Consider the following 11,786-nt stretch of genomic DNA (forward strand, 5'->3'; position numbering starts at 1 on the left):
TTGGAAAATCCCAAGGCTCCCAAATCAATACCAAATACAATGATACAAATTTAATTGAACCTGGATCCGAATTAACAATGATTAGTACAACCCTTGAAGAACTCGAATCCAAAGTTGCATTGGACGAAGTGGAGCAAGACAACAAACCTCACTAGAAAGGACCCATATCTAAGGCAACATTGGAAGGACCAACTGGCCTTAGTGGGGTCCACCTAGAAGTCAAGCTTCCCTGGGGAACCTTGATGGTCATGTGAAGGAAGTAATGGGGGCTAGAATTAGGGTTTCTCTAATTCTAGTTAAGTTAAAGAAGGTGGAACCTATTTTTAAAGAGGTGTTATCTATTCTTAGGTTGGGACTTGAGAAATAGCTAAGTCTTGAAGGGGTTACCTAGTTTTAAGTTTTGGTCAATCCTCTTTTAGAGTTTCTTTTATGAAGGTTTGTAATTTGTGTAGAGGTGTTATTACTCTATCTATAGTCTATATAAACCCCTTCTAATGAGCTTAGAAAAAAGCATGATATGAATTTAAATTGATGTTGCCTCACTCCTATCTCAAAATTATCCTTCTCCTCTCTCTAAATTCACACCTATATATCTTTCTCTAAGCCCCTAAGCTTCTCTCTACTTGGCCCCTATGCTCTCTCTTGTTGCACCAAACTCATACCTCTAGCGGGTCAAGAACTTAGAACCTTAGCCCAAGCCAAGTGTGGACGGTGAACTCTCGATGGTGAGTAAACCCTTGTTGCACCAACCTGCATCTAGACGACCCCCTTGACCTACAGCTCTGTAGTAAAACTATCTAAGCATGTCTACTAGGTCCCTATAAGTTAAACCAGTCCTTACCTTAGCCCAAACCCACATCTGCACTCACTTGAGCCAAACAGATTTCAAGAAACCCAACATATTTTATTTATTGTGAACTGCAGAATCTGACACGTCTTTCCTTAGTCATATCTCCTCAACCCGACCTGATCTAAGCCTAAGATTTTAACCATAGGTGCTCTCACGTGTCTCCAACTAATTTTCCAAAAATTAGCCTTAGATCCTAACCCAATAAAGGAAAATGATTTTTCTACTAAACCCTACCAAACCCAAAACAAAATCTAGATTCAGTCTGAACCTGATCCCGAGCTGATAAATCCCAAACTATGTGGAGCTTGACCCTGATATTTTATGTGTCCTAAACCTCTCTATAAATTTGTAATATTTTACCTGCTATAATTTGAGCGGACTGAACTTTTGCCAAAACCTATCATAATCTAAACTAAACCTAACCCTGTTTCTAACCTAACCAAACTACCTAAACCTACCCTTGAACCCAGACCTACCCGTGAGCCCAGACACATAACATACAAACTCCCAAATAAAGCATCAACCCAGTTTTGTGAACTTTTTACCAAATTTTTTTACAATAGTTACTTTTTGAGAAACCATAATTTTTATACGATTTAGTATATTTTTTTCTTTTCCCTATCTTTTATAGAAGATGTCATACATATTTTTTCTCTATTTCTCTATGCATGACAAAGTAATATAATTTGTGACAACAAAAAACAGACATACAAATTCAAGATGGGAAGTTAAGAACATGGCAACCTCAATTTCTCGTCTGTGCATACAAAATGATATAAAACACTATAAAAGTGCTTTTATTGCATAACAGTTCAAAAAATGATCTTCTAAAATAGGCAATATTTTCGAAATATCATCACAGTTTTCGATATATTAGATTTTGAAAATAATCGTGATAAAACTATAATATTTTTCAAAATATCAACAGTAGTTGTGAATACGAGGCAAAAGAGTTCCTTTTCCAGCCGGGGAGAGAGAGAGAGAGAGAGAGAGAGAGAGAGAGAGAGAGGAAAAACTACTACTACTACTAGGACGTTCTTGAACAACCCACTAGCGGGGGCTGGGTTGTGGTCTGGTGCGGACAGCACCAACCGCATATTTCTTAACCATTAAATGTCAAAAAATGGTCAGCAAATCAACGGTTCTTACCATTGGATTTTTCAGCCATTTTTTAATGGAAATTGCATAGCCATGGTCTGGCCACCATCTAGCGATAATTGGTCAAATGTTGGCCAATTAGGGGAGGAAGGCCCCTGAAAACCAGAAAGATTATTTTTGCAAAATGGGTTTTTCAGTCTGGACAAAACTATATTTTTAGAAAATCAGGCTTTGTGACATTCAAGCAAACCACCATATTTGATTTTGGAGAATTAACCCAAGTTAATGCCCAAAGCCAGGTTCTCAAACTACTTTTCGGCATCATCCAAAGACAGCAGACAAATTAATCGGACCAAGGACCTTTCAAAAATACTCAGCCACCCAAAACACAACATGCATCCTGCTATCCACCCTCGCCATGAGTTTTGTGTTATTAACAAAAATTGTTCATAGATACATACATTGGAAACCAAGGCATGAATCTTTATCTTAAAACAGTACTAATCAGGTTGCAAGTTGTATTGATCATATCTGATCCGGAAAACAGTCGTAACCATGCTAATTTCTGGTCTTGAATTTATGACAGATTCTGCCAAACCTTGTGAAACTGTATATAATGCTAAACATTTGTTGAGTCCGACAGATTCCTGGAGTTGCATTGTGTCAAGGGGACTCAGGTTTACATTATGCTGGAGGCCGTCAACCAACCTGCCTAGAAAAAGAGTGTCCATTTTTACATACAAGACTCGATATGCCTTGATGAACATGTACTTGTCATGCAGCGCATAAAATACAACTACGCCTTCGTCCCAAAACAATTAGGGTCGGCGATATGAACCAAAAAAGAAAATCATTCTGGGTCTTCCACATGAATCCTTCTCCAATCATTTCTATCCAATGCAGCGCATAAAATATCAAGTATAATCAGGTTCAAGAAGATCAACAAAAACAAGTAGAACAAGTGACAGAGTAAGGTGGGATGAGCACATAAGAAACTTGTCCCATGCTGAATTCATTTCCTCACCACCCCCTTCCTTTTGGCAAAACCATCCAACTGCATTCATGCCTCATAAAGAATTCCTAATTCCAAACATTCTGAAAGAGGTATTCCCAGGGAAGGCAATGCAGATCTGCAAATAGCATGCAAAAAGGAGTATAAACTTACTAAAATCTTAACCAACCAGTTAGTGCTTTTACTGATCCTGAAACCGGTTTTACCCAGGACATGCACCACACCAGTTCTCTTGGCCTGCTCCAATGACATTATCTCTTCTTGAGAAGATACTGAGATAGTTGATACAGCACCCGAGCTTTCCTGCATATGTAGTCTCAAACCTTCAATCACGTCATTTAATAATTCACAGTCTTCTAAGTTGAGGGAATCAGCATAACCATACTGAACTAGGCAGCTGTAAATCCCTTTGTATCCCAGTCGCTGCACGATAATTTTCTTATTTGGATCTACTTTGGGAAGCATAGAATATCTAAACGTCATAAAAACAGTGACCTCATGCAAAGAACGCATGTTTTTTATATAGTGTCCAAGGATAGGTGGCAAGCCAGGATATATGTTGCTGTAGAAGAAGCACAAGCCTGGAACTCTGTAAACTTCTGCCTGAGAGAGAAGATTGCCGAGGCTTTCTCTGGTTATCTCATGGCTCGTCTCGTAGTCTAGTTTCATTTGCCTCCCATAGTACCATGAGAACATGATAAGAGCTAGGATCATAGATATGACAAATGGAACCCATCCGCTCTGTGGGATATTAGTGAAAACAGCACTTACATATGCCCCTTCTAAAACAACAAATGCGACAAAATAAACAGCAACTGGTAGAAGAGGGGTTTGCCAAATCATGATCATGACAAGTGTCAATAGGATGGTGGTAATAAGCATTACAAGGATGACCACGACACCTGAAAATAGAATGGATTTGTATGTGGTTAATAACTTTCAGCAGGCTAGGAAACAAAGAAACTTGAAAGCATCAATATTTCACAAACAAGTCCAGAAAAAAAGTACACTTCTTACCAAATGCATTCCCAATTTCTGGACCATCACCAAAGCCAAGAGTTACTCCAACACAAAGCACCATAAGTGCATAATTAACTTCTGGAGAATAAACCTCGCCTTCTTTGTGCTTTGAGGTATGTACCACCTTAACACGAGGAAAGTAATCCATACCAACTGATTGCTTTATTACAGAATAAGTGGCAGATATCAGAGACTGACTTGCAACTATGGCGGATAGTGTTGCTATAATGAACATGGGCCAGTAGATGGAAGTTGGAACAAACTTGTAAAACCCTTCATCATGATCACTAAGATTCTTGATCAAGTATGCTGTTTGCCCAGCATAAGTGAGGACCAGAGATGGATATATGATGAACAAGAAAGCTATCTGTAAAAGACAAGTAGAATGATGTTTATTGAGGTGAAGTTCTAAGCTGATATTTTAAATGCATTAATGAAAGTAATAACCTGTATTGAAGTTCTGTTAAAATGACCAAGATCCGCAAACATAGCTTCAGCACCTGAAATAACACATGCTCCAAAGCTTTCACAATGACCTTGAGATTTTATTTAGGCCTACTAAACAGTGTCAGCTATCACACTCCATACCTGTTATAGAAAGGACTGTGCCATCAAGTAACAGCCATCCTTCCTTTCCATTCCTTACAAAGAAAGAGACTATGTAATGCGGAGATAGGGACTTGAAAATAGATGGGTAGTGGTGCAAGATGCTATAAATACCAATGGCTGGAGTAGTAAAAGTCCAGGCAGCCATGATAGGGGAGAAAAGGAAACTAACACGTGAAGTACCAAATCTTTGTAACAGAAACAAAGCAATCAGAACTACAGCTGACAGAGCGGTCACAACCTCTACACAAAATCGAAATTACGCTATTAGAATAAATGTCAGCATTCTTTTACAGGATAGAGCATAAGCGAAAAACATACTCTTACTAATGGAAGGAAATGGCTCTCTCAACCCATCCATAGCCGATAACACTGAAGCAGAAAGAAATATTTAAAGATTCAAATGTGTATTTTTCTTCCACTTCATCTTAAAATGCACATTATGAAAGAGAACAAGTCAAAAAGGAAAAAATACTCCTGTTGCAAGAAACCTGATATCGCTGGAGTAAGTATGCCGTCACCAATTAGCATACACATTCCCAGCATTGCAATAAAGAGCATCGCCTTTCTGGCAACAACACTGTTCTCAAAGAACTTGACCAGTTTTCGATGTTTTTCAGTGCCTCTGTGCTGTCCAGTATATGTGCTTGAATCAAAACCTCTGCTTGGAAGATATCCAACATTCGTGTGCCTGCAAAGTAGTGAGTATAATGCAAAGGTACCACCTGTATTCAGAAAACACACACCTACATCATCAATCAGGAAGAAATATAGACAAAAGGGGATCAATTCCAACTAAGGCAGAAAGGCTATTCAAAACATAAAGAAATCCATCTTTCGTGTGGGTCTGAACTTACACAACAAGGAATTTCGCTAGGACTATTACAGTTACAGCCCTAAAGTATACATACATAATACATGCACACATAGATACATAGATAAGTACATTGTGTGTATGAGACCGGGAATCATTCTAACCTCCTTTCGTTGGGTCACTATTAGGACCCTCCAAAATCGTAGTTTTAGGGTCTTCTTGCTGGATCTGGACCATTAGATGTGTTTATCACGGTTTACTCAGTAGAGAGCATGTATTTTATCAAGTATTTTTTTATGCTCATATGGGTTTTTTGAAGAATAAAAAAAAACATCAGTCGATAGCATAGTTACCAGGAAGCGAAATGGATACAGGAAGTGTGATGCATGAAGCGAAAGCGGGGAAGCCAGTGTTAAAAAATAGTATGAAGCGTGAAGCAAGATTCGGTTTGGAAGCTATTGTGGAAGCGTGTAAAAAGCGAAAAGGGAAACGTCGTGAACAAAACGAGGTGGGAAAAAGTGAAAAGTGAGGGAAGAATGAAAAAAATAATAATAACATAAAAAACACAGAAAATAATGGGAAAACGAAGGGGAAACGGGTGGAAGTGAGTGGGAAGCCAAAGGAAAACGAGAGGGAAGCGTGCTTCCCCCAAAACAGGAGGCGAGTTTCCCCTTTGGGGGATGCGTGGTGCTTCCCGCTTAGGAAGTGCACTTCCGGGGAAGCGTGCTCTGCCCCTTAGGGAAGGGTTTCCCGTAACTATGGTCAACATCGTACTAAAATTTGATGATAAGATATTCATGTTTTTACATTAAATCAATTTGCAATAGAGCTTGGTTTTAGTAAATAAGCAATGATAAAGACATCTAATGGTTCAATTGAGCGAAAAAACACCTAAAACTATTTTTGGAAGGTCTTAAATATGAGCTAACGAAAAAGGCACTAGGATGACTCTCTCTCTCTCTCTCTCTCTCTCTCTCTCTCTCTCTCTCTCTCTATATATATATATATATATATATATATATATATATATATATATATATATATATATATATATATAGCATAACCCTTCCCAAAATGAGACCTGTTTGATATTGTCTCTGATCACAAACATCATGCAAACAAAATCAACACTAATATCTGACACAAAAAAAAGATATTTGACTAACACCAAATATGTCATTGTTCAAGGTCAGACAATGAAAGATATGATTCTCTCACAAAAAAGCCAGATCTGCACTCAAGCATCTACCTAATGATAATGCAACTCTTTATTTGCCCTAATAAACGACGAAGATGCCATTTCGTTTTCTTTTCATATATAAGGATGGGGTTTTTAGGAATTGAATGGAGGAAAATGTCAGAAACATTGCCAGAAACCCCAACTTCAAAAATGAGAGAAAGAAAACGAATGGAACAAGAGAACTAAGCAAGAGAAAGCGAACAGTTGCTAAGAAGCTTCACGAATCGGAAAAATTGGACCTTCTCCGTTGTCGTCGGCAAACAGGGCGATGCAGACGTATTTGACGACGCCGATGAGGGTGAGCGTCCAGAACATGATGCTGTAGATGCCGAGGTAATCCTACTTGGTGGGAGAGCTGAGCTTCATGGAAGGGTAGACGTAGAGAGGGGAGGTGACGAGTCCACCAAAGACCACACCAAGCGTCCTGTAAGCCAGCACCACGTCCCTCCATCTCAACCTTCTCTTCTCCTGCAATTCCCCAAGCCAAGAACCCTAATTAACCAACAAACAGAGAGAGGAAGAAGAAGACGATGACTAACCGCTTCGTCTGGGTCGGAGGGAGAAGGGATTGGAAGGTTGGTGCAGGAATCGGGAGGGTGGCAGCCATCGTGCAGAAGGGTTCCAGTGGAGTAACCGATCTCGATGGCTGCCGAGTGGTTCCTGGAGGCGGACGTCTCGAGCTCCAAACCCGACTCCATCGGCAGCAGCAGCAGTTACGCAGGCGCCCGCCGCAAAATTGGAGGTCGATGGTGGGATGAAGGGAAGCAGAGCACGCTTTGGTTTCTTATATACACCTTCCCGGCTGACTTACAATCAGGTGAACGCGCGGCCCGGTGGGGTTTGCTGTCAATTAGAATCCGGGTCTGTTAGCCAATGGGAGTGGAGTATAGTTTGTGAAATTTCATACCTGACCTGGGTCCCACCCATAAGATTCGGGTATGGTTTTCTTATAGTAGGTTCAATTGGACCCGAGTTCGGACCCTGTACCAGCATCTCAAATTATCAAGAGGATTGTTGGACCCACACATCCTTAATGTAAAAGTAGAGAATTCCAATTGTTAAATACAAAAATCTTCCTACTTAAATACGAAAGAGGGGACACCGGTGCGCTAAAATAGTTGGCTATAGAAACTTTTTAGAAATTACATAAACGCTTTATTGGGTCAAGTGTCATTTTCAGATTATAAATTATAAACATATTGTGTCATAATGCCTCTGTCACGCGCGCACGAGAGAGAGGATCAACATTAATACTCATGAAGATCAACAAAATGTTGAACCCATGAACCGAACAAAATAGAAAACAAAACTAAAATATAGAAAAAACAAAAGCTAAAGAAAAAAAAACTACAGACAGCTAGCAACAAACAAAGCCAGCTCAACCAGGATCCGCTGGATTAGAAGAAACCACTGTTGAGTGAACGTTGTTCAGATAAAAGGAGAGGTCTCTAAGATGCATACGTAAAATCACATATACGTCAACCAGGATTTTATGGACAAGATGATTAAGGATCACCGGAATTTGACGGAAAGTAGCATCATTGCGTGCCATCCAAACAAACCACCAAGTAGTAAGCAACCATGTCTTCTGGATCAGTCATCGTCTAATTTCAATAGGGCCCAAGAGCATATATATAGAGAGAGAATTAAGAAGCCTTACGTTGGGAAGAATTACCAAAGTTAATCATGTACATTACCAAAGAGAGAGTTACCCAATTACCAAAGTTAATCATGTGCATTACCAAAGAGAGAGGGAGAATTAAAATTGTGGAGCATATTGAAAGTTGCCTAAAGTTACAGATAATTTTAGAGCTACTAGCAGAGGGAATTTCATGAGAACATGATATTGCATTCCTCACTCTTAAGAAGCCTAATTTAGATGAGAACGTTGGGAAGAGGGGAGGTTACATTACCAAAAGGCGATAGATAGATATTAAGAAATCCTAACAGAGTTACCAAACTTAAATCATGTGCATTACAAGAGAGAGAGAGTGGGAGTTAAAATTGGGGAGCATATTGGAAGTTGCCTAAAGTTATAGTAATTTAAAGCTACTAAAAGAGGGAGTTTCATGGGAACATTATCTCTCTTTCTCTCTTGGACGTGAGAATATATTAATTATCTAGACAGGTCAAATTATATACAAAGTACAAAAATGTTTTAAAGTTACCAAATTCCAATATCCAATAAGCATGAAATTCCATTAAGTCCCCTGCAAAACCTATTCTTTAATAATAGGGGTTTTATGTCAATAAGAAAGAGGTTCTCAACATCAGCCATTTAAGAATGGAGGTGTGCTCTTATTCCAGGTGTATATATATATATATATATATATATATATATATATATATATCAAATGTCTCCAAACTGACTCTCAAAAAATATGATTTGTTTTTAAACAATTAAAGAAAACCTCCCAAGAACCAGGAGAGCATCACATATTTAATATACACATTTGATCCACCATTCCAAATATAGAGTCAATTTAAAACAATGAATTGAACTTTATTTATTTAATCAAATAAGTCAATAAAGTTCAAAATTCAAAAATCGAATATATTCATCCCATGGGGCCACCAAGTCATAAAACCTCGAGTCCTTCGGCCAGCCAATCATGTAATGGTTAGATGCAAGAACGTGACAACTTAATATTACTTAAAAAAGTTTGAATGTGATGGTTGGATAGTAAATTAACATCCTAAATGGGAGGAAGTTTGAAAAAGTTGTTTTCGTAGAACGTGAGTCTAAGGGCACGTTTGGAAGCGAGAAAACCTCTCATAAGAAGAGAAAGTTTTGCCTATGAGAAATTTTGATATGACAACTTTTTTAAATGAAAAGTTCTCTTGTTTGTGTAGCATGAAAAAAAATTTCTGGATTGTGGATGAGTAGTAGTGAGATGGATGGCGGTGGTGATTATAAATTATTATTTCCTCTTGGTAAGAAACATTCCTCCACCCCCCTCCTTAGATGAATGTTTTCTATCAAAAAGTGTATTTCTTAGAAAAAAACTCCCTCGATGAAAAAGTCTTTCTCATTTGGAAAAGTCAAAAAATCTGTACACATTTTTCATTTTGCATCACTTTTTTTACATCTTTTTTGCTTCCAAACATGCCCTTACACATTTTTGCCGAGTGTTTGACAAACATGGGAAAAGCTTTTCCCAAAAATGAAAAAAACAAGAGTAAATTTCTCATCACTCATTGTCTAATGTTTGCTGAGCTACTCTCTCTCTCTCTCTCTGCACGGACAATCATGCTACACGTACGAGTGTGAAACCATGCATGAAAAAAAATAAAACACAATTTTTGTAGGACAATTGAATTGGACTCCGTACCTAAATGACCACAAGGTTGTGTTATGGACAGATCAAGTAGATTCAATTTTGATTTGAACTTATCGTAGAATGGAAAGTTGTGCTAGCGACGCAAAATACCAATGAGGGTTCCACTGGTCTGGTACAAGTTAGTGCACGTCACCATGTATTGGGAGATTGCAAGTTCGAATCTAACTGGTATATAGGTAGGTGGTTCAATAACTTTTGTAAAAGGAGGCTGCCTTGATTCCCTGTACTCTCTTATGGAAAAAACCAAAAAGAGAAAAAGGCTAAACAAAATGGTCCCTTATCATGTCAGATGGGTTCAAAATTTTAGAATCGAAAGCTATAAAGGGACCAAGGTCTGGCCATTTTACATTTCACAAAACTAGGCCAGACACACTAGAACATATTTTGCAACTTGATCACCAACGAGGCCTCCGCTTGCCTGGTAGGAGCAGCTAGTGCACGTCACTTTGTGTTGGGACATTTAAGGTTCAAAACCCAATGGTATAGTTGTATAACTGGTAGGGGACTGCTTAACCCCAGCTTGCATTTCAAAAAAAAAAAAAAAATGAACTTGACACACTCAACTTCAATCAGGCTTTAAGTAGGGCAGCTCCCACTATGATTATACTGACAAACTACGCATTGCTTTCAACCAATTTTCCATGTTTGATTTATTTGCAATATGTACAAAAATAAGACTAAAACAGGGGTTTACCAATCTAGGCATGGGTTTAAAGCGTCATCTTGATTGCACGCGTAGGCATGGGTTTAAAACGTCATCTTGATTGCACGCATGCTCCAATTAAAGAGTATACTTTGACTTTGGTCATAATAATTGAAACGATTTACGTATCCAAAGAAGAGATACACTAACTGGGGTTATGCAGACCGACCACACAAGGGCCATAATAAATTTTTTTGACAGAGAAAGCTGGGGTTATGCAGACCCCTACCAGTTATACAATCAAACCATTTTGGGGTTGGAACTTGCAACGTCCCAACACAAGGTGACGTGCAATGGTAATGGCCATTACTGGTAGCTCATTTATCTCCTACACCAGTGACTGACTTCTGATCATAAACCTTTGGGCCAGAATCTCCCAATTTATGTGAAGTAGCGGGAAAACCCGCAATCCTTTGCAGGGAAACCAAATATACATGAGAAACAATGCATGAAGCCGGGACCAGAAAGCAAACGTTAAAAAGCAATATGAAGCAAGGTTGTTAAATGCGATGAGGCGAAGCGAGGCGTTGAGCATGTTATGAAGCGAGGCGTAAGCCTCGAGGCGTTGAAGCGTAAGCTTCATGATCAAAATAATAAAATATATAATATTAATAAAATAGCACTGGTAAATGGTTTTTTAATATAAATATACATATATGAGTTTGTTTGATGGTTGATTTAGTAAATATAAGGTTTTTGAAGGACTTGAAAAATAAATAGCTCCCATTTTTTTTTAAATTATAACCTTGAATTTGTTTCCATCAAAAATGGCCTAAACAAAAAAAAAATCTTAGTGATGCATATAAATATTTTTTTCTTGGACATATCAAATGCATACATGCAATAGAACTATCATGAAACTATAGTTTTTCAGCAATGCCCTTTTGCGCATGATCTCTTACTAGATTTTTAGTGGTTTACCACCACGCAATTAATCGGGAGCTATTAATGCTATTGAAACTTGCATCAAACATTTAGCTGAAATCATAGTGAGGGCAATCCAAACAGTGTTATATTTGAAATTATTTTAGATAATTATGTATTCAAAGCAAGTCCAGAACGCTTCAGGTACTGAGGGTGCGCCTCAGTACCTTGAGCGTGT

The 11,786-nt window shown here is 38.4% G+C and overlaps 1 protein-coding gene across 1 annotated transcript; it reads right to left on the reverse strand.

Annotated features, from left to right (window-relative positions):
* Positions 1–2,657: 2,657 nt before the first annotated feature.
* On the reverse strand, positions 2,658–7,021 carry LOC149816606 (putative potassium transporter 17). The gene is given in 7 exon segments (XM_089987221.1): positions 2,658–3,862; positions 3,978–4,347; positions 4,428–4,480; positions 4,569–4,829; positions 4,908–4,958; positions 5,078–5,311; positions 6,880–7,021. Coding segments are annotated over 7 exon segments (1,950 nt in total). The 5' UTR covers positions 7,007–7,021; the 3' UTR covers positions 2,658–3,008.
* Positions 7,022–11,786: the final 4,765 nt, after the last annotated feature.

This window comes from Nuphar pumila, chromosome 14 (genome assembly GCF_984573655.1).
Source record: "Nuphar pumila chromosome 14, dmNupPumi1.hap1.1, whole genome shotgun sequence".
In the NCBI taxonomy this organism is placed as follows: Eukaryota; Viridiplantae; Streptophyta; class Magnoliopsida; order Nymphaeales; family Nymphaeaceae; genus Nuphar; species Nuphar pumila.